Source organism: Dermacentor silvarum, chromosome 1 (genome assembly GCF_013339745.2).
Source record: "Dermacentor silvarum isolate Dsil-2018 chromosome 1, BIME_Dsil_1.4, whole genome shotgun sequence".
Taxonomy (NCBI): Eukaryota; Metazoa; Arthropoda; class Arachnida; order Ixodida; family Ixodidae; genus Dermacentor; species Dermacentor silvarum.
Window position 1 is genome coordinate 381,886,190 of NC_051154.1, and position 23,080 is coordinate 381,909,269.

Genomic DNA, 23,080 nt, shown 5'->3' on the forward strand with positions numbered 1-23,080 from the left:
TAATTGGGCTATTTGCCACAGGCAATTTAAAAAAATTTTGTGCAGGTATATGTAAGTACTGATACGATACCACTGACTTGATACCGGATTTTGAACAAAAAAAACTACTCTGGCAAGCCACAGACCACCCTGAATAATGCAGTATTTATGTTTTCTAGAACCAGATTTGGTTTTTGGGAGGCTGGTTGATACAAAAGCTATGTAGTATATTATTTAGAACACTATGATACTTACGAGTTCTTTTAGGGTTATGTCTGCAACCTCCATTTAAAGCAAAAAATATAAAGCCAGAAATCTCGTACCTGTAAGTTCACTGCTAGACAAAATATTTATCCTAATGATCTTTAGCATCATTGTACTCTAAATGAATCCACACCGTACACCTTGCTAATATTTAAACTTATCACTTCACGTAATCTTCAGCAGTCATCTTGGCAAACTGAAATATAACGTACCTTGGCATATACACTGAAGCGATCTTTCTATGCCATCACACTAAACTCCTCTATTCCACAGCTTACTGCACGATCCTTAGTTCCCTTAAAATTTTTCCCTACACTTCAAGTTTACGTGCAAAGAATATAGTACAAAATTTACTGAGTGCAAATCTTAGCCTAAAGTATCGATATCTTTAACACATACGTAATATCTAAAAATGGTATATGATTTTTTTCTCACCAAAGCCTGTGTTAAATGTTATTAGCTCTCGGCATTTTATGTTAAACTCTTTGACCTTGCGCGACCATGCTTTCTGCAGGACTGTGCCACTGAACAGCCCGGATATGTGTGACATGGTTCCTTCGGCCTGTTGTACCTTTACCTATCACCCGCGGCATCTAGCTGCCAGTATGATCTTGCTTTCTTCAGCGTTGTGCCACTGAACAGCCCGGACACGTCTGACATGGTCTCCTAGGCCTGCTGTACTTTCACCCATCACCCGTGGCGTCTAGATCCAGTGTGCCGAGTTGTCCAATACTGCCAAGTGCTTTATGATGTCACCAATGTGCCAAATGCTCTAGTACTGTTATGTGCTCCGCCACTCTGCCATGCCCTCTCCACATCTCCAGTATATAAAGTGTCCCATGGCGTCTGCATTTTCGAACTGCATTACCAAGTCTCCAAGTGCTCCAGTACTGTGTTATGTGCTCCGCTGCTGTGCCGAGTGCTCTCCGTTTATGCAGTATACCGAGTGCCCATTGCGTCTCCGCATTTTACCAAGTGCTCCGATATTGTCAAATGCTTGACCACGTCTGGAATGTGCCATGTGCTCCACTGCTGTGCCAAGTGTATACTTTGTAAATGATATACATGTCTTAAGTTCATCCAATACCTCTATTGCATAACTTATCCATACAGTTGGTCTTCACATAGACTTCTATGTCAGTATGTACACATATTGTAGAGTTGTGTTACTGTTTCTGTAGAGTAGATGTTGTCAACATGATTTTTTTTTCTTCATAGAAGGCTACAGCGCGGAACCAACAAAGACAAGGAACACAGACACAGAGCTGACTTTCAACAAGAATCAGCTTTGTGAAAGTCAGTGCTGTGTCTCTTCTTTGTGTGCCTCTCCTGTCTTCGTCGGTTTCGTGCCATGGCCTTCTGCGATGTTCAACCAACAAGCCCAACTGGTTACTCTGCTCAAATCTACCACTGTTGGCACCTTTGTGCTGTTTCCTATATCAAGTGCCCAGCTTGCTGCTGCCATTGATGTCATCATTGCCAAAACAGCTTTCATAAATAACAGCATAAATTTGGACAGCACAATATTATTTTTAAATTTTCATTTCATTCTTATAAAGAAGATTGTACTTATTTGTTTATTTCTACTCACATTCTACAGATATCACAAGGACCATGGATTGCGTTTAATGTTTTACTCCCAGAAGATGTGTGCATCACTCCTGGAAGTTTGTAGTTTGTGTATTTCCAGTCAGGTTTTGTGGATTTTGCTTCGACCAACTTTCTAGTCACATTTCGCAGGTTTTACTTGTACATCTATTGATTTTATTGTTTTACTTGCACATCAATTGTCTGCATTTTGACAAGGTCACAAATATATCTGAGAAAATATTGAGCTTTATGCTGCCAGATGTAAGAGTTGCGTGTTCAAAGGAACTCTTGTTAAAGTTCACGCTATTCATCGCTTCGACATTTCAGGTCTTTCTGTTCATCTTAGTATTTTTTTATGCAATATTGTCTTAGCTGCGTTTTGTGTATGGTATAACAAGGATTCCTCAGCGAGAGCTTGTGGTATACTTTGCAAGGGCATGATTTAGGGATTTATTGCTCTGGTTTAGTTCTATCTTTCCTAAGCAACAATATCCTAAGATTCTGTATGATATAGGTTTCATTTTTGCTGTTCAACATAGCTTTCATTTTGTTAAACATATCCTGAATAAAAGCTTGAGATACATTTTTGAGGATATACACGTGAGATTATTTTAGTTGTATTTTTCTATGAAAGATTACTTTATTATGTGTAATGTTTGTTCTAAAATAAAGTTTTGCTGTGGAACCAATGTTTGAAGCCTGGTATCATTTTTCTATCAGGTGAAAAAGACACTACACGATTGCCGCACATGCTGGGGAATGTATAAAATTACATCTTGGGCATGTATTTATAACGTATTTCGGCTCACAACTAATATCCAAATAATGTAACAAATGTCCAGCAATTACATCCATATAACATCTTTTCGACGTAAAAAAAGAGGACTTTTGACAGTACCACCTACGTAGATTTTACGTAAACTAGATCTATTTGAACCTCTAATAGAGGTATTGAATGTCCAACTGAAATATCTAATGGACATCCAGGCAATGTTTATGGTTTATAGGGTAAATTTGACGCCTTTTTATTTCTACGTGCAGACATTTTTCGGTCGATCAGCTCTGGCTTTGTTCCATGATATATTCAGCTTCACCCAGGTCGTTAACCTCAGCCTAGATATTCACCCGCTCCCGGTCAATTTTCAACAGAGGAGCGGTTATCTATGGCTCGAGCCAGAGTCAGGGACCAGGGTTTCGAAGCCGGCTGAGCACCCTCGACTCACCATCGTGGTCGATGATGCTCTGAGGCCGCAGATGCGTTTCGGCTAACACGCCTATAGAAATGATCCTTTGAAAAATCACACTACATTGCAAACACCCAGATCGGTACGCGTCATCACAGATACAGTGAACTTAAAAAAATTATGAAATCTGAAAAAATCTCGCTGGCTGACCCCTCCGCTTGGCTGTCGATCACGTGATGGTCAGTCCTATACTGTCTCTCCTAACTATTCATTTAACTGCACTGCGGACTTTTATTTACCATCCATTCAAAAATATTTTCCATCCATAACTATGTAAACTTATTTTAAGCTTCTTTATCATCTTCTCAATTTTCTTTTCTTGACCATTATACATTTATGACACGGAAGGGATGCATCCATTCATCGCCCCAATATATCTTACGCCACTATGAAGCGGGTTAAAGGGCAAGCATGTTCTTCCAGCCTCCGGTTTGGTGGTCACGTCATCGCACAACACAGCCATTCGCGAGCATAGTGCTCGCAGCCAGCGCAGCGGAGCCGCCGTCCGGCGATGCGAACCTGCCGCGGCCTGGAACTGCGCTTCCCGTACTTGGCCCACATGTCCCGGAGGCGTATTTCCATTTGCTAGTAGGTACAGCCATACAGCCACGCTTCCAAGGGTTGCATTCGTGCAAACCATATGATTGCGTTCGAGCGCCCTCGGTGAACGGAACCACCTAGCACGGCCGCCTGGATCGGCGCGCGCGGCGGGGTTGCTACGGCCGTCCCATTCGACGCGCGCCCCATTGAAAACATGTAATTGAGGAAGTTGCCCCGCGCGCCGTGAGGCGGCGCTGTGCTCCCACCCCTCTGCTGACGGCGTCGCGGCCGTGGAGATGCTTGGAGAGATGCGCATTTGACATCGTGCACGTGGTGAAGATAGGTTGATTGACAGTTGCAAGAAACTGCACGAGAATCAAGGCACGTGGTGATAGATTCTTAGGCCGGCTTTACACAGCGAGGGTGTTTCTTTGTAGCATAATCATGCAGCTAACGCTTAGGCAGGGTGTTCACGCGACTTCGTGTCTCAAGGCGCATTGCCGCCTTGAGACGTATTCTGGCGAGTGAGTTGCCGCTGTGCCGAAGCGCTTCCCCTGACCACGCTCGTCATTCTTTTCTTGCGCTCGCTGTTCCCTTCAAAAAGAAACGTATTTCATCATCGTGGTCACTGTATGGCTACGTTCTCGGGTCGAGCGCTGTGTTCACAGAAGTCTTCATATACAGAAATCATGCTGGTAATAATAATTTTGCAGTATATTTTCTCCAGCCTGATGTACCGGCCGAATTAACTATTCGGGGCCCTTGCATGCGCGTCGCATTTACATTGTGAAGTTCCCACGATACATCAGTGGTGCTGAAGCGGCTTTTCGTTCAAGCCTCGAACTACTATATGTTACTTGGAAATGTTGCTGCTGAAGGCCCTGTGTAACTAGCATATATGCTTTCATATGCATTTCACATTGTTGTACCACATTGAATTGAAGCAAGTAATTTGTTTTTATAATCTCGCCTGAAATTCTGCGTGTAATTTACTGTATTTTTCAAAAACATGCCGTACTGCTGCGTGTCGTGCTGCAAGTCGAGCACCAAGAAAAAGCTTGGTCTAAGTTTTCACGCATTTCCAGTGGAGGAAACTGGAGCAGTGGAGCTTTAATTTGTCCTCACTTAGAGAGCTGCCCTCTTTTTGCTTGCCAGGCAAACGAAAAGCATGCATCAGGGATTTCTTCATGAATTGCAAGCAAACTTATAAAGCCCCTACTCTCAAATATTGGCGGAGTCGTTACGGACACAGCGGCTTACCGCAAAAAAACTAATGAGTAAGCCACTGAGCCGAAAAGTTCTCCGCGTTTGAAGGAGTACTGCGAGTGCACAAGCGCTGTGTGTTTGCTATCTTAAATAAATTGTAGGTATTGTGAATGTGTTATGCTGGTAATTTCGCAATGAATACAAACATGGCATTCAATTATTTACTGATGGCTCAGAAAGTTGCTGAAAAATGTCTGTCCGTGGCTGTCGACTCAGGTAAGCAGCTTGATACTTCGTGCAGGAAGACGCGCGATGAGTTCGCTTATTTAACACGCTTATTTAACACAATAAACAGCGCATTCGCATGTACAGATGCAAGACTGCCGCGACTTCAGCTCTCCATTTAAAAGCACCGAGTCATATCTCTTGCTTTCCAAGGCGTATTTTGACAGTCAATTGGTCAAGCTGGGGAAAATGCAAGTCATAAACAAAAGTTTGCGGGCTGCGGATTCGCGCAAAAAAAAAAAAAAATCGTGGTTGCCTCGTCAGTCAGCTGGCATTCCTTCAAGCAGATAGCGCTCGAATACCTTCTCTCGCGTGCAGGCTTTCCATTGCCATGCTGCGCTCGAGGGCGCGGAAATAATTTTCCCGCAAAACTTTGGCTTACGAGTGTACGCGTTTCGGACAGCATCATCCTGACAGAGGCTGGACTGCAAAGAAGAAAAAAAATAGCGTCAAGTGACATCGGTGCTTTTGTGTGCCTTTTTGGTCGGCACAACTTCTCGCGGTTTCTTATAAAGCGATATTTTCATTATAGCGCGAATCATAGCGCAAATCGTCTCGCGCGCAGCCGTAGCAAGGGAGTTGAGGGGTGGGAGGCGCGCGCCGCGGTGCGGCGAAAGCAGCGGCCACGCCCCTTTCCGCAATTACACCCTCTCCGTCCGAATGGGACGGCCGGAGCAACCCCGCCGCGCGCGCCGATCCAGGCGGCCGTGCACCTAGAAACGCGGTACGCGCGAGCGGCGCAGCGTGGCGCCAGCGGTCAAACGCTGTACCTACTAGCAAATGGAGTGTTGCGTCCCCTGGAGCGGCCGCATCCAGTGCCTGCGGGTATCGGCGCCCGCCGTGCTTCAGCAGCGCTGCCTGGTGGGCCCCAACCGCTTCCGCAGCTTCGCCGGGTGCCGCGCTGCCTCCGTCGGCCGTGTCGCGCGTCGCACCCCAGCGAGGACGCGGAACGAGGTGGCACCCAGACGCCGGCGATCGGGGCGCTGTCTACTGCGAGCAACTTCGAAAGTAAAGGGCTCCGCACCCAATTACTGATGCAAGACGCATTTCATTTCACCCGTGCGTTCAACAATAAATACGTAAGGCGATACAATGTACTGCACGAGTGTGACTGTCTGCTTTCCTTGCCTGGTATTAGACAGTTTTAGTTTAGCGTTAGCGTAATAGCGGGGTTACGGGAAATAGCGTTACCGTTCCGCAAACGAACTTTGCAGAAAGAGAGTTTTAGTATAGCGTGATAGCGTAGTTTACGTGCGGGACGCTATTCCATTACGCTTTGAATTTCGCATACACAGGGCACCTAATTCTATGTGTGTGTGCGTCCGGAAAGTGCGATAGGCAGCGCAATGGAAGCCAGGAGCGCGTTGTATTTTTACTTCACATGTCCGTCGATCTGCAACGAAACAGACAAGCAGTACAAGCTGTCTACCATAGCCTCCGAAATCCTCCCATCTCAGAGGCCATATGCCGTCGTCGCGCCTATCTCCCGACTTTAGCGACAGATGGCGCTCGCATCTCAGAAAAAAATTTCTCTCGTTAGGCTTAGGCGCGTTCGAAACGAGAAGCGATCTCGAAAATTCCTCAAGATTAGCCATAACACTCTCTCGGCGAAGCGGCATGAGACTAAGCAAAAGCCGTTTACGCAGTCATTTGCTACGAACAAAGTGAATTCTACAAAAACAACGCCAAATTCAGTTCGAAGCGGGCGACCGGGACCGCCGCCATGTTTTACGTACACTACGTACACCACGCTAACACGGTAACGTTAACTCTGAGAAATAGCGTGCGCACGGTAAACGGTATGGGTCGGTTAGGGTTCTGCGCATGCGCACTTCGATCCCGCTATTCCGGTACGCCCGCTATTCCGGTAACCACGCTAAACTAAAACTGTCTATTAGAGTGTTTTAGTTGAGCGTCTTAACGGTCCGCTCCGCTCCGAGCTGCCCCGCTAAGCCACAGCGGAGCGGCGGGTGATTTTCACGTTTTAGTTATGCGTGTAGCGTAGCGGAGCGGACCTTTCGTTGTTGCAGCGCCCTCTGGCCAAATTCAGCGTAGTGAAACAAAATAAAAAACCGTTTTGTCACTTTTACAAAGTAAGGCGAATATCTATATATAAATTATTTGTTCATGTAGTATCAGACGGGTGCTTGTAATGCGTTGCCGGTCCATTTTATCGAGTTGGAAAGGAAGCGTCGACTTAGTGAACGCCACGTGATAGCCAGCAAGGTTGCATTTCGAATCCAATCCAATCCTTTCTAACGCCAATGCGCTGGCGACGTTTTTGTTAGCTGTGCTGTTCACTTTATTTTCTTAAACAACCAGTTGGAGGTGTATTATACAAGTTATTCGCGCTCGCACGACTAGTGCCTCGATGCAAGGTGCTTCGATGTACGCGCGAGAGAGGGCGCGTGCATCGACCACACTCACTAGCGGAAAACGGCAGCAACGCTCCGCGCTCCGCTTAGGCAGCTTGTAAGCGGACCGTGTTTCTCGCTCCGCTAGCCCGCTTACGGCTAAGCGGAGGACGCATGCGCATTCGTGCTTCCGCTCCGCTCAGCGGCTAAGCGGAGCGTAAAAACGCTAAACTAAAACTGTCTATTATGTAGTATTACGTGCCCGGAGGTACGGGGCCACCCAACCAAAGGGAGCACGACATAAAGAAGACAAGCCAGCCATTCGAGACCAAGGAAGAGAGACGCTGCTGCCATTTTTGTTTTCTTTATGATACTCGCAACCGACAGGTTGGTACAAGGTCGGTTTACAGCACTAACGCTTATTCGAGATGCGGGTTAACAATAACAGCAATAGTAGCTTGAAAGACCATGTAATCACAGGTCCCTTAACTTTCACAAAAGCAGGGTTGCTGAATTTCTAATTACCAAATTCATTTGCCGAGTTTCCTGGAGAGTTCCTAAAATTTAGGTACACCTGTAGAAACAGGAGAGTCACCAATTAAAGTCTAGGCCAGGGATCAGTCTTGCGATACCTCATATGATGTTTCATCGCGCTCCAAAACACTGCGTGGTGGGCAAATTCCAAATACCACACTTAGGGCCTATGTTGTCCGACTATGCCTCTAGTTCAATGTCAATGTACTTTTCTAACAGCTTTTTTACAGCGAAGACGACAAAAGTACAAAAAAGAACAGACAACACGAGCGCCACCTTTCATCAGATAATATTTGCGCAATCAGTCGCGCCGGCAGAGGCGGGAGATGATGTGTCAGGATCGAAGGAACAGAAGGTTGTGGATGCCTTTCAGTGAAGTTATGGCTAGATCTCTAAGCACAATAAGAAGCGACAGTCAGTGCAGCACGATTTTGTAGTGTATATGATATTAATAATCTACGCTCGAGAGGCATGCCACATCGAGAAAGCATATTCGCGTTTAGTATTTACTGTATGTCTGATAAGTGTGCACCATGGTATGTTGTCACTAGAAGTAAAAAATCCCAAAATATCATAGACAAATACAGAGTTTTCATTATCTATGTCACCAAAAATACAGTGTATTGTCAACTTTTGAGACGGCGGTAATCGTATCTCCGTCAAAAAGCCTCGACCATAATTTGAATGAAGAGATGATCCGTAAAAGGAGGCCAGAAATTGGACTACTTAGTATCTAGCCTGGTAAAAAAATTAAATTCCGGGGTTTTACGTGCCAAGACAACGATCAAATTATGAGAGACGCCGTAGTGGGGGTCTCCGTATTAATTTTGACCACCTGCGGTTCTTCAACGTGCACCCAAATAAAGGAGAGCGTCATCCACACACAAACCTTTCCAAAACATTGAGCTTATTTGTTATCCGTCGTCAAAGACATAGAACCGCCACCCGCATATACAATGCATCAGACTACGACTGAGTAAAAACAGAGGACGGTTGTTGTTGGTGGTGTTGAGGCGACAACAAGTGCTCAAGCACGGTAAATACAGCACTCTTCCTTAGTCGTCCTCGTGCGTTTGTACATTGCTTGGAATGGATAGCTTCCGACGTGCCCTTTTCCCCATTCTTCTACAGTGCTTTTAGAGGGGAAGAACCAAGAAGCTCTTGCAACTCTATAAACATAGTATCTGAAAGCTTCTGTGGATGTTGCATTGATGTCAGGGCACGGGGTACTGGAGAGTGAAGGAAAGGCTAACCAAATCAGCCTTAGAGGGGTCCCCGACCGCAAATCGGCAGAATAGGTGGATAGCGGATACTCACTCCCCAGTATTTTCGCAGGCTCGGTACTCACTCACACTCACGTGTACTTGCACTCGTCAGTACTCACTCGCGCTCACAGTCACTTCCATTCACACTTCCTGGCACTCAACCCCGCTCATTCTCGCATCCACTCCCACTTACGGACACTCGCTCGCATCCTTACTCAGGTCCACCCACACTCTCCGACCGTCACTCTCGTCGACTTGAAATCACCGTCGGTGACTTTCGTTCGCGCTCACGATGACCGTCACTCACTCCTGCTCATACTCACTCTCGTTCTTATACTCACGTGTCCACTCACACCCTTCTTCACTCACTAACGCTTCATCTCAGGCCTGTAAAATAAATATGGAGCGAGTACGAGTCAGTGCGCTCGTGAGTGCGTATGCCGACCTATGTACCCGACCCTTACCCACGGCCCGTGAATGCGGAACGATTTATTCTAAAATCATATAAAGGGAACAAGAGGCAGCATCTACGGCGAAGAATCTAAGCCGATGAAAATGTACGTCAGTCAAGAACTTTATTGAGGTCCAGAGGAGTTTTAAGCCGTTGGAGATTCCACGCGGGGAGCTCCTCTGGCCCAAGTGGGGACGGGAACGTGGTTACGCTCCGCCAGTTCTTGGGCCCTCTGGACAGCCTTGAGTTGGAGTTTGAGGTCCGGCTTTTGAGGGCGTCTTCCCATTCGGGCTCACTGGAGAGAGGGCCCTTTGCTAACGCGGTACGTGCGAGAGTGAGCAATAAAGTTCTGGGCAGTCTGGGCAATTTGCCGGGATGTCTGAGTTGTAGTGACTTAGTAGGCCTCGTGACAGATACGAGTACGTTTGTAGCATTCGAAACGCGACAAGTTAACTTTTTTAGTTCGAACTCATTTCTAGAATGGAAATGAGATCATTCAAATTTATTCGAGTCCTTATTTGAAATTCAATTGAAAATTATGTTAAAACTAGTAACCTTTTACCTGCGCTAAATGAGTCCTTATTATATATGTGTGAATGCATATTACTGTGAATCATCAAGTCCCTGTGCCTTATATTAGTTTGGAAAAACGTGTGTATGCTGCATCTTGTGTTCCTGCAAAAGAAAAATCCGTATTTTTTTTTCAATGTTCCCGACACCAGCTACGATTACTATAGGATCCAACAACGTTTTCAGTTTGTGTACGTACATTTTTTGTGTGAGCTACATAAAATAATTTAAAAACACTGCATTAAAACCCGCAGTATCGCTACAAAATGTGCATGTGTCGCAAAGTGTACTCGAGCAATGTGACTTCAAAGGGGGGCAAGTGGCTATGGTACAATTTCGTCTTGCATGAGCCTTCGACCGTATTTCCCACGATGTGCTGTTCTGCGCGCATTGAACTTGGGCAGGGCAAAAGTGGGAGACATAAAAAAATGGTGTACGTAAAACGTACAACACGACTCGTTGTCAAGGTAAAACGTACTCAGAATGTTCAGGTACGTTCCAACGCGAGACAGGCATGTTCACACTTGCCTCTATTGGTCGAGGCATGCCTGTATGATAAAGTTTACAGTAGCACATATGGGCTCGCAGAAGCGAATTCTGAGTCCACCATAAAGAGGCTGCAACCTCTCGCAGCATCTTCACAGCATAACTAGTCATGCACATGACATCAGTTTTGGACAACCCTTTATATATATATATATATATATATATATATATATATTGAATGCACAGAGGTCACTCGATGTTCCACGGGCCGTGAAGAGCAGTACATACCGCAGACAACTCGTTCTCACTCGTCCCTGTTCAAAATGTGGCAATTTCCATTGACTTCAATATTTGAAATTTCGCCGGCGTTCTGCTGAAAACTTCGGCTGCAAAATCACCACGACCGCATGGCTGATCAGTGGTTGGGCGTGTGCATTCCATTTTTGGTTCGCGTCGGTTACGCGAGTCACGGCTTTTGGAGAATCTAAAATTGCAAGTGTTTATTGTGCCTCAATAGCCCTTCGTTCCCATGTCTGCAAGGTAGAGATGTAGAAAAACTGCCGGTTCACGATGATTCGGCTTTTCCACTACGGGTTTTTAACCATGCTGTATCAAAAGAGCGTACGCAGTAGAATGTTGTCTTCCGTTGCCAGCGTGTTTTACGGCTTGGCGCTAGCCCCGGCTTCTGTCCTATGCCGCAGCTTGACCTGTATAGGTGTCTTAGGGCGGATAATCACCGTCTGCACGATGAGCCCTATAGGGTCTTCAACTCGCGAGCACGGCAGTACCTCGTATCTCCTCAAGAGCTTGCACAGTGCGGCCTTCAATTCAAGTAAGGCAAACCTGTTCCCGATGCAAGACTTGGGCCCGATGCCGAACGGTATGAAAGCGCCGGGATGAATATCCTTCGCTACTGCTGGGGCAAATCGCTCGGGGTTGAATCGAAATGGTTCGGGCCAAATTTGAGGGTCGTGGTGAACGTGCCAGACCGGTGCGAGCACCTCGCATCCGGCCGGGAAGAACTGTCCAAGAATGGTCGTGTCGGCGCGACAGTGGCGCGACACCAGCATTGTCACCGGAGGGTAGAGCCTCAGCGCTTCCTTGACGAACATATCCAGCCGCTCGAGTTCTTGTAGCTGGCTATAATCCAGGTCTTCGTCCACCGGATACCTTCGCACGAGTTCCTCGTGCAACTGAAACAAGAGACGCATCAGTTTAAGGTAATGCTAGCCCATCAGGAAGTGCAAAAAAATAGGAACGACACACCAGTTTCATTATATGTACGCACTGTATGTCACACTCGGGAACTTCCGTGACCAGGTCTTCGCACTCAGTTCATAACTTTCGGTACAAGCAGTCGCGTCAGACCATTTTTCAGTTTAGATGTCTCAGATGTCCGCTGGTTTAAGTGGCAGTTCGCTGCTAGTATACACCTCACTATTAACTCGGCTTTAAACACATGAGGAGCGCTGCAATATCTTTTTTGATGAGGTGCCATTGCACGCGACACCAAAGACCAACGAAGCGCATCCCTTTCAGAAGAAGCTTTAGCTCGGGGGGCTCCTATCTAAATACATGGCAACGGAGAAATGGTTGTTCTCGCTACCACTGCACCGAATTTGATGACATGTGTTACATTCAAAAGAAAAAGTTACTCTAGTGGCGTGCAACCAGCCGATTGTTTTTTTTTATTTATTTATTTCAGCCGTGAAGGTTTTTTAATAAAAAGTGTAGAAAATTCCAAAATTTGACGAAACGAAACTATCAAGTATACAGCTCTAATTCAGGAATGAAAAGCGATATCACCATTCCGTAAACTATGCCTAATAATGCATCTAACGCGGACAAAATTATTCTATTACATACCCCTCTGAAGTGTACCACTAATTTGTGAGTAGGACTTTCGCGAAACCCTCGTAAACATTTTAACAAATTTACGTAAGATGCACATCGATATATCAGACATGTTCGCTTTAGATGCTTTAACGGATGCAGTTTAGAGAACTGCAACACCTGTTTTTGATGCAGAGTTACGGATTTGCAAACTACCTGCTCCTATTTTTTTAACTTCCCGATTTTCAGAAATTTTCGTTAAAAATTCCAAGCGCTAAATCAAAATTTTCCTTGCTACTGTCGCTACAATTTAACTTCATCGCTAAATTTCAATAAACTTAATTCATATCGGTCCAGTGGCTCTCTCATAAAGGCATTTGTGCGTTTTACATGTATAATAGGGAAATGTGGGTTGGCCCCGAGTTGAAAAAAAATTTTCTACACGACAAATCTTTTTCTGCCGACTGGTGTATCAACGAACGCAACGCCGGAAGCAGAGCAGGAAACAGTTAAGAGCCTTCCCCTGTTTGAGCCCATCACACGTATTTGAAAGCGGCCCGCTAGTTCGTATTCAGGTGGGCGCAGGCGTGATAGTGCTTATTAGTACTATGTGCTCTTTTTCAGTTTACAACCCTAAGCATTTACGAAGCCAAACATCTGGCTATCTACGTAGCATCAGGTGAACGTCCCGCTAGAATGCTTCAGCAACGTAAATGAGATAACTGTCGTCACTGGTTGGCTTCGAGCCATGAACATCACGGCTCTGATACAGACGCTCCTCCACTACTCGACAACCGCGATGCATTTGCAGCTGAAAAAAATGAAAACAAAAACGTTATAGGGGCCTGCGAATATTCCCCAATATCGGATACAATATTTTCAATATTCAAAGCACGAATATTCACAGCACCCTGGGCGTGTTTACCAGAGCCAGCACTCACAAACCTTGAGGGCGATGTGGAAATCTTTTTTGCCGCAGGCGTCACGAGTACGTGATCTTTTTGGGTGAAGGCAACTGGTCAATAAACCCACATATGCTACCTGCATGAAGGCATCAATGTTGCCGGATTCGAGACCCTCGTTACGCAATGAACGAGAAGAAAGGGAACCGAGGGGCCTGATTTTTATTTATAATGTCATAAGAAGCCAACAAAGACACCAAGGACAACATAGGAGAAATTACGCTTACTTACTTTCATTTTGATGATGATGATGATGATGATGATGTTGTTGTTGTTGTTGTTGTTGTTGTTGTTGTTGTTGTTGTTTTGTGGCGGAAGGGCCAGCTATGGCCAAAGAGCGCCAAGACGTGGTGTACTGAGTGAGCAATGGTGTGATCAATCACAGTGGGTAGGTGTAGGGTGGCTGTAAAGGGGCCTAAAATCCTGCGCACTAAAGGTGCGTAAAAGACAAAATTAATAAGATCATGACAATGGCGTGATAGGGGCGCAATGTATATAATATAGTATAAAAAAGTTGTAAGCGCTACAAGGCACTACTGCCTCACAGAGACCCTTAGAAGCAATTAAGGGCCTTGAGGAGAGTGCATTTCAAATATGCTGTTGCAGCAGCGTCCTCTGAAAGAGGATGCTGCTACGAATCTCTCGGGCGAAGAACTTGCAAAATGTCGATGTCGTTTAAAAAGGCTAAAACTGAATCGTGCTGAAATACCGGGTCAAAACGTAAAAACATCGCTGGGTGAAGGGGTATGCTCTCTCTATAGGCTCGAACAAAGTACCTTTTTCTTTAAGGTTCTATTAGTGGACACTGTACTCGGATGTGAAGTACAGTAAGTGCTCGCCCACATCTAGTACAGGTCGGGGGTTCACTTCCAGACAACAGGTAAATATGCGTGCCGTAAGTGTGTCCTATTCTGTGCCTACAGAATAGGACATCATTTCTTCTAGATTTCGTGGTCGATGGCCAGTTCCCTAGGCGAGGCCTAATTAAATGAAGTTTGCTATGAGTCTGGGCGTCCCACAAACGTTGCCAGTGGACTCGAAGTCTCTTGCGTAGGTATAGCTTCATATCGGAAAAAGGGACGAGCATAGATGTGTTGCCAGCTTTTGCCTCGATGGATGTGGCAAGCTGGTCTGCCAGTACATTTCCCTCAATGTCTCGCTGTCCTGGCACCCAGCACACCACAACATGCTGCCCGGACGCATAAATATTACATACGAGATTTACTTTCATGTTCATTAATTTGTGATTTCCTTATTTCAATTAGTAAGTACATGTAATTTCCCATATGTTGTCCTTAGTGTCTTTGTTGACTTCTTATAATTTTATATATATATATATATATATATATATATATATATATATAATATTATATATATAAAGGGAATTCAAAGTGGATGAAAAGATAGCGTCTCATCGGTGGGAGACGAACCCACAACCTCCGCATTACACGTGCGTTGCACTACCTATTGCGCTACGGCAACGGCTATCCATACATCTATCCAGCAACCTGAGTATTTATGCTTACTAGATCGAGCCCTCGAAGTGCCAACCAGCGCCACTCAGAGCCATGATGGGCGGGTGTGAAACATCCTTTTTTTGCACGACGGCGTCACGTAACACGTGAACTAAGAAGAGCAGTCACGTGGCTAAGAAAACCCTCGTATGCTACCTAATGACCTGGTTAGCACTACCTGGTTAGCACTCCCAGGGCTGGATCTAGTAAACATGAATACGCACGTTGGTGGACGGATTGATAGCCGTCGCCGTAGCACTATTGGTAGTGCAACGCTCGCGTAATGCGGAGGTTGTGGGTTCGTCTCCCACCGCTGAGACGTTATCTTTTCGTCCACTTTGATTCCCCATTTCTTTATTATTTTCCACATTTCAAGTTCAACCACAGCTAATTTCCCCGATGCTTTCCTGGGCATCATTGTCGGTTGACTTTATATGGTTATGACGCTTTCTAGAAGTAGCACTTGCAGTGGCGCACCGACGGGGGGGGATTCGGGGGTTGTAACCCCCCCCTGAGGCCGACTTAGCCCCCCCCTTTTGTTTAACCCCTTTTCTTTCCTTAGGCATTTGAGTACTGCAACTAAGATGTAAGACGCGCAATCGTCTGCACACTCGCAAAAAGCGCATTTTTTTGACAATTTGCCGTCAAGAAATCGAAATTAGTGCTGTTTAGATGGTATTGGCAAACTGTCAACCCCCCCCCCCCCCCCCCCCCTGGCAGAGATCCTGGGTGCGCTACTGAGCACTTGTAATATAGCACTTGCCTTGTCCTGCTCCTCGGGGTACTGAGCCATCAGATGTAGAATGAATGACAGGGTGCTTGCGGTGGTCTCGAAACCGGCGACCAGGAACAGCAGGCTGTTAGCCAGCAGCGTGTCGTCGTCAATGGGCTCGGCAGCGGCTGTCGGCTGCTCGGCAGTCACTTTTGAGGCTTCAGTGCCCGCTTTAGCCGCCTCCTGCGAAGGAGCAAGGTAATTTATTTTCGACAATATCAAATATACCTATACATCACGTAAAAGGGCTGCCTTTTTTCATGTTCTTTCTTGTTTTGTTCAGCTCTGTTTATCATGACTCCGCGTAAACTCCTGAAACCGAATGAAGGCAAATAGCGTAAAGCAATGGACTTCCAGCGTGTGCATCAAAGACGTTCATGCGCAGCAAATGTTCAGATGTCGCCAATTAAGTTCGCCTGCACTAGCCTGGCCCACATTTTCCCTTATGGCGCTTTATTTGCAGCATAGCAGGGAAACTAAAGAGGCTGGGCAACGCTTTCAAAACATCCTCAAAGGGGCCTTGAACCACTTTTTATCGAAGCCTAAAAATTCATTCGAAGCTAACCAACACTATTTGAGAAATACTTTGCCACAAAAAGTACTCCAATGCGTTCAGCAGAAGCGGAGTTATTGGCAACCAAGCGTCCTCCGCGCGGTGCTTCCACTTCTTCAAGTGCTTGCACTGCGAAGGCTATACGGCGGAGCGGGGCGTGCCAACAAGGCTGCGCCTACTGAACGTCACCGTGGCACGCAGTTGAAATTTGATTTTGGATGTTTACATAGACACCAGTACCTTCGATTTTGGCGCCGACGACGCGCCATACGTAAAGGGACTTTAGCCACACGCGGTTTTCGTCAGCAAGCCGCAGAGCACTCAGTCAGCGGACTCATCGCGGCTCCCCGCGGCGGCCGCGGTATCTACGCGGCGTAGCAGACCGCAGCTACATACAACTGCCAAGGCATATGTAAACGGGTAGCGAAGCTCACATGTCAAGAAAATGGCGTGTCGTTGCAACCGTCGCCATCTACGTATCGGGGGGACAACTAACAGCAAGCAAAGAATAAAAAATAAAAACTGACGTCACAACCGGAAATGGCAGTGACGTCAAGATTTAAGCTGCTTGGCGCGCATGTTCGAACTTCTTCAGCGTCCGGCATTTCGACCGTTACGCCCAGCAGCAATTCTTTTTTTTTTCTCTGTCTATTTTTCAGGCTGAAGCGAGCTTGCGACTCACCTCAGGTGAAGCACCAGCGCATCATTAAACTATACTAGTGGCGTATGTCTTAATGTGATCATAATTAGGCTGTTCTTGACGGCAATTGCTCCAGTAGGTTCCTTAGGAAGATGAACGAATAGGATGGAAATAAAAGACAATGCCACAGAAGTTTCAAAAGCAACTTCACATTTATTCGTCTAGAATAATGCAACCAATATAACTGACCAAACAAAACTTCTTTCAATGGATGAGAAGTACTATGGACAGCTCACCGTCGTAATGTATAGCAACATATGTGAAACCTTTTCACAGAATCAATCGCAATTACGGACGACGCCATGTATTCATTTACAACAGTTGTCAGACAAGACAACATTGCGCCACATTATCACTTGGAAAACATTCGACTTACTAATTTTGCTTCCTCTCGGACACTCAGAGCCTGCGTAAGGGAGAGTGAACGGATATAGCGCGACGTTTCTTCGCGGAGCGTTTCGCATTTATCGTCACGACGAGAGACAGCGCGTCGGATGCCGCAGCGTGAACTTGCACGATAACAAAAAAATCTGCACTGAGACCTTTCACCAATGCCATGCGCTAGGCCACGCAAAAATTGAAGTGAAGCGCACGCCACACTTTGAAAAAACGCGCAAGGAAAAAAAAACTGGGATGAAACCGCCCCGTTCAAGGGAGGAACGTCATTCCGCACGACATAATAGCTGGTTTGCACAGTATTGCGAAGTCTTGCGCCAGAATCCCTGGTTTGTAGGGGTCACCAAGAACGAACTAATAAATTGTGAAATCGAAACAAAGTAACATGTGTTGTTTTAGTAGAGGAAAAATATTTAAAACGGAATATTTACTGGTATGACAGTATTCTGATTTAAAATTTTCGAACATTTTTTTTCACATAGGTTTCCTAGTTTCGCTGTTTGTCCCCCCCCCCCCCCCTCACCTAGTCCCACTTCAATCGTGCAACACTAACTGTAGGGATGTACGTGCGAGTGCGTCGGCCATTTCATTTAAAAACAAACCGTGGTGACCTGGTACCCATATTAAACGCACCAAACGTAAGGTCGAAGGGATTAATCTTTCTAGTGTTGCGGGTCGGGGATTAATCCGCCGCTGCTGCCAGTTGTTAGGAACGGGTTGTTGAGACTCGGGTAGCGTTTAGGCCGGTGAGCCTTCAGCCAAAGGGATGAGTACGTCCGGGAGTGAGAGCGAGAGAAAAAATGGTTTATTTTACATATTTACAGTGGCTCCAAATATCGAAGCCCACTCCATGGGGGAGCACTTTGAAAGTCTCAGCTCACTACATGTCTCAGTTCATATCGGAACACGTCAGGACACGCCACTGCACGCAAGGTGTCCCCTTATAAAACATCGGTCTTCCCTAGTTGACCCGACTAGGGAATCAGATGACCTTGATGCGGCCAATCAGACGGGCCGTCTTGTTCGCTGAACTCCGCCTCCAATGTTGCACCTTCGAAGCAAGGGCGAGGCAATCCGGAAACAGGGGGTTGACACTCCTTCTACGAAAGTCGGTGACCTGTTTCTTGCCCTCCGACGGTCAGCTTGCCCGGGTCGGGAGAATGGCCTTTGCACTAATCCCCGCGTCTAACGAAGGGGGGCAAGCTTCGTGAGCTTCTTTGTCATCGCGTCCCAGCTGGTGTTGCGCCGCGTCGCCAAGTAGGCGGCTGCTGATGAAGGGGGTGGCATCGTGGGAAGCACCTAAAGAATGCGCACTGCCTAGTTGGGGCGCTTGTTTGCCTGTCTCGTCGGTGTCTGGCACTGTCGCCGTCTCGGCGACGCTCATGAAAGGGCCTGCCTCGATGGGAAACAATCAAAGAATGCGCCCGGCCGATTCGGGACGCAACAGACTCCTCCCCCGCCGGAAGATCCGACCTGAGGGTGACCAGCTGTCAGGTTGCCCGAAGCGTCGGTGGTTGGTCGAGAGCTCGGGGTTTCCTCTTGAAATGATGGCCGATGACACACTCGAGCATGAGGTCCCAGCATTAACCTCGTTGTGGCCTTCTCCCTGGGAATACACAAGCACACACACGACCACAGGGCACAGGAAAGCGCCGTGCTCGCACCGAGAGCCATCGGGTCTAGCGAGCAAATCAACGCGCCTACCCTTATCTAATAATAGCACCAAAGCAGCCATCAAATCACTGAACCTTCGCTGAAGCCCACAATATTAAGATTAGACCAGGATTCACAATTTTCTCGCAACCTCCGACAGAGAAGAGCAGTCCTGGTGACAAAGCACCACATAGCGCTCAAGCGCCCGAAATCCATTTAAATCCACCAGGCTTCGCTTGTCCCAATAATTTGGACCCAAAATGAGAAGGAAGAAGAAGACGAGTTCTTGATCAGCTGCTGTTCCTGCTTCGCTCTGGTTTTTCATTTAACTTTGTGCGTACCGACGCCTCCGTGGCGGGTACAGTATCGATAGCAATGACGGACGTTCCGCCCCCTCTGCCGCCACGGCTGGGGGCTGGCCTCCAAGCTGAACGTCGGTCTGCTGCGTCCGACCATCTGCACATGACTCTGCCAGGGTCATCGAGCGGCTCTGACGTGGACGACATGGAATCCGACGGTGGATATACAGTGGCCACAAAGCGCCGGTTGAAGAGGAAACTTCCCAGGACTTCAAGCGTGAGTGAGCTCAACTACAATAAGCCGCCCTCACAGCAAACGTATACAATCGCCTACATCCCCATCGCTGCTACTGGCAACCTCAATTCCCTCAATAGGCAAACTCTCACTGCCTATCTCGAGAAGCTGGCTCCAGGGCAAATCAGAGAGGTCCGTATTAATAGCAGAAAAAACATCCTTACTGTTGATGTCTCTACACGAAGCATCCTTGACACTTTAAAGGCTGTAACTCAGCTGGGAAATATCCTTGTCCGCTCATTCATCGTACAGGGAGGCAGTACCACGGCTGGTGTGATCTACGATGTGGATACAGATATTGATAATGGCGATCTCCCAACGCTAATATCCTCAACTGTCCATATCACAGACATACACCGTTTTGGACGGTCGAGGTGCATAAAGCTCATTTTTGAGGGAGACAACTTACCATCACATGTGAAAGTGGGATATGTGAGACATCCTGTCCGTCCATACGTCCCAAGGCCATTACAGTGCCGTAAATGTCAGAAAATCGGGCACGTAAGTGCTGTGTGCGCAAACAGGATGACATGTCCCCGCTGTGGTGGTGATCATGATGAGTCGATGTGTAATGGCTCTGACTTGAAATGCACTAACTGCGATGGGCCGCACAAGGCAACGTCGAAGGAGTGTCCAAAATTAAAGACTGAAATGTCCGTGCTAAGGAAAATGGTGCGAGATCGCTCTACACACAGAGAAGCGGCTACCAAGATACACCGCCACCAGAGGCGCTCCCGTAATCGCAGGAGGAGATCAGCATCGACAACAGGACAACCGGTGCCTCATGAAAAGTCGACGCGCGCTCCTGTTATTCCTCAATCGTCAGGACCTGTAGCCACGTCTACTCTTCTGAACACCAAGGACACTACTATATGGCCTGCCCTGCCGTCTCGGAGTGCAGAAGTGCAGCCGGAACGCCAGCATGAACGCGAAGCTTCGTCGTCGGATGGTCAAATCAAGGCAATGCTTACACAATTGGTTCGTTCCTTGCGAATGCTGCTTATGGGAGTTAAGACGCCCGTTGCCAATGCGGCGGTGCAAATTCTCGACGCACTCGAACCGGTGCTTGCTGCTATATAAAGGATAGCAAGAACCATGGCATCATCAACTTCAATGCTGTCACTGCAGGAAAGGATCAGCCATTCCGTGATATTTCAATGGAACGCACGAGGTCTACGAGGTCGCCTCGGAGATTTTAAACAGAGACTGCTCAAGTATCGATTTCCAGTTATTGTGATATGCGAGCCGAATATGACTTCGAAATTTAGACTGTCTGGTTACGAACAATTCGCGTCTGAGACAAGTGGAAATCCTAGCAAAGTCTTACTATGCGTGCGATGTGACCTCACGTACTCGCTAAACCAAATTCCGGTGCACAACAGCAACGAGTACGTTTCTATAACACTGAAGCTTAAGCGCCGCACAATCTCGGTCATCGGTGGCTATATTTCTCCCAGGGGAAGATTTGACGCTGAACACCTGAAACTTGTTCTTGACTCCAGCCAAGGACCTCATGTTATCGTAGGTGACTTCAACGCACACCACCATCTTTGGGGTAGCCGGGCCATAAACACTCGAGGAAGACAGCTTCTTGACTTCATAAACAGCAATGGTCTTGACATCCTCAACGACGGCTCACCAACATATTTGCGAGGCACAACGTACAGCAGCTGTCTCGATTTAGCTATCGCTTCACGATGCCTTTCGTCTTCTGCTGCCTGGTGCACAGATGCTGAAACGTGCGGCAGTGATCACCTACCTACTTATGTACAATTGAGATGGTTCACGAGACTCCCTAATCATCATGCACAACGCACTGACTGGGATGCTTTTCAAAACAAACTGGAAGACTCCTGCGGCTGTATAACTTCCCCGCAAGAGATCGAAGAGCGAATTACAGCAGCAATGCACGCAACAACAGACATCGTCGCAACATCACATTCCAGAACATCCGTTGATGTTGTATATGAGCATCTGCGGGCGGTGCGTCGTCGCGCCGAGAGGAAATACAGGCGAACTAAATTGCTATCAGACTTGAGGACGTCACGTCGTGTGCAAAAGAAAATTCAAAGACACTTAGAAAAGCTCGACAGACAGCGTTGGAGGTCCTTTTGCAGCAGCCTGGACCCAAGAAAACCATTGTCCACGATATGGCATGTTGTACGAGCCTTGCCATCTACTCCACAACAACGACGTCCTTTCCGAGCTCTGGCTATCAATCAGATGCGCAGTGAGAAGGAGATCGCGGAAGATTTCTGCTTACATCTCTCCGGCTCTACAACAGTGGTATCTACGCTGTTCAGGTGCGCTCCCCCAACAGTGGACGATCGTCTCGACCTTCCATTCACGCTGCAAGAGCTACGTGCTGCGATCTCTTCTTCAATACGCTCAAGTGCGCCAGGGCCTGATGGCATTACCTATTCTACCCTACGCCATCTGGGCCCTCGAGCGACTGAAGAGCTTCTGGCTTTATATAATCTCTCTTGGGCCTCGGGAACTGTGCCTGCACATTGGAAGACAAGCAAGATCGTGGCATTATTGAAGCCAGGCAAGTCACCCCATGATATGCTTTCCTACAGACCAGTGGCGCTTGCCAGTTGTATAGGAAAAACCATGGAACGGATGGTTTTGATGCGTCTAGAATGGTTTTTGGAGAAGCGTAATATATATCCAGACGCTATGACAGGTTTCCGAAAGGGTAGGTCGTCAATCGACAGCGTTATTGATCTAGTAACGACTGTTGAACATCAGAAACGTCGCCGTCGGTTGACGGCTGCTGTCTTTCTGGATATCAAGGGTGCATTTGACAATGTTCTACATGATGCAATTTTAAATGCCCTTGAGGAATATGGCATTGGTGGCCGTATGCACCAGTGGATAGCCAGCTATCTTCGAGATAGAACGATATTTATGACAACTCTAGACGGTCATACAAGGAACCATCCTGTCTATCGTGGGGTGCCTCAAGGAGGTGTACTGAGCCCAACCTTATTTAATGTTGTTCTCGTTGGACTCGTCAAAGAACTCACAGGCGCAGTCTCGGTCTCTGTGTATGCAGATGACATCTGTATATGGACCACGAGCTTAACACGCTTACAAGTACAAACGAAGCTACAGCGTGCAGTGTCAATAACGTCGCAATACCTAAATAGTCGTGGACTTCAGCTCTCACCGACTAAGAGTGCAGCCATGGCATTTACGCGGAAGTCAATGGCCTGCTACCCCGTCATGATTGATGGCAAGAATATACCTTCGGTAACCCACTATAAGTTTCTCGGAGTCACCATCGACCGTGACTTATCTTGGTCGAAACACATCTCTGCATTGAGAAAAAA

The 23,080-nt window shown here is 47.0% G+C and overlaps 1 protein-coding gene across 4 annotated transcripts in view; it reads right to left on the minus strand.

The window, feature by feature from the left end:
* Positions 1–9,406: 9,406 nt before the first annotated feature.
* Positions 9,407–23,080, minus strand: part of LOC119437498 (cytochrome P450 3A8) — a 72,713-nt gene continuing 59,039 nt past the window's right edge. The window contains exons 7-8 of one of the 4 annotated variants that reach the window (XM_037704506.2): positions 15,841–16,032; positions 10,990–11,961 (exon numbers count right to left, since the gene is read on the minus strand). In XM_037704506.2, coding sequence (XP_037560434.1) covers positions 11,428–11,961; positions 15,841–16,032 — 726 coding nt within the window. In that variant the 3' untranslated portion in view covers positions 10,990–11,427. Of the gene's footprint in view, positions 9,508–10,989; positions 11,962–15,840; positions 16,033–23,080 lie in introns of those variants that run through there. The other 3 variants (XR_007465118.1, XR_007465117.1, XM_049660614.1) reach the window with 3 other exon arrangements.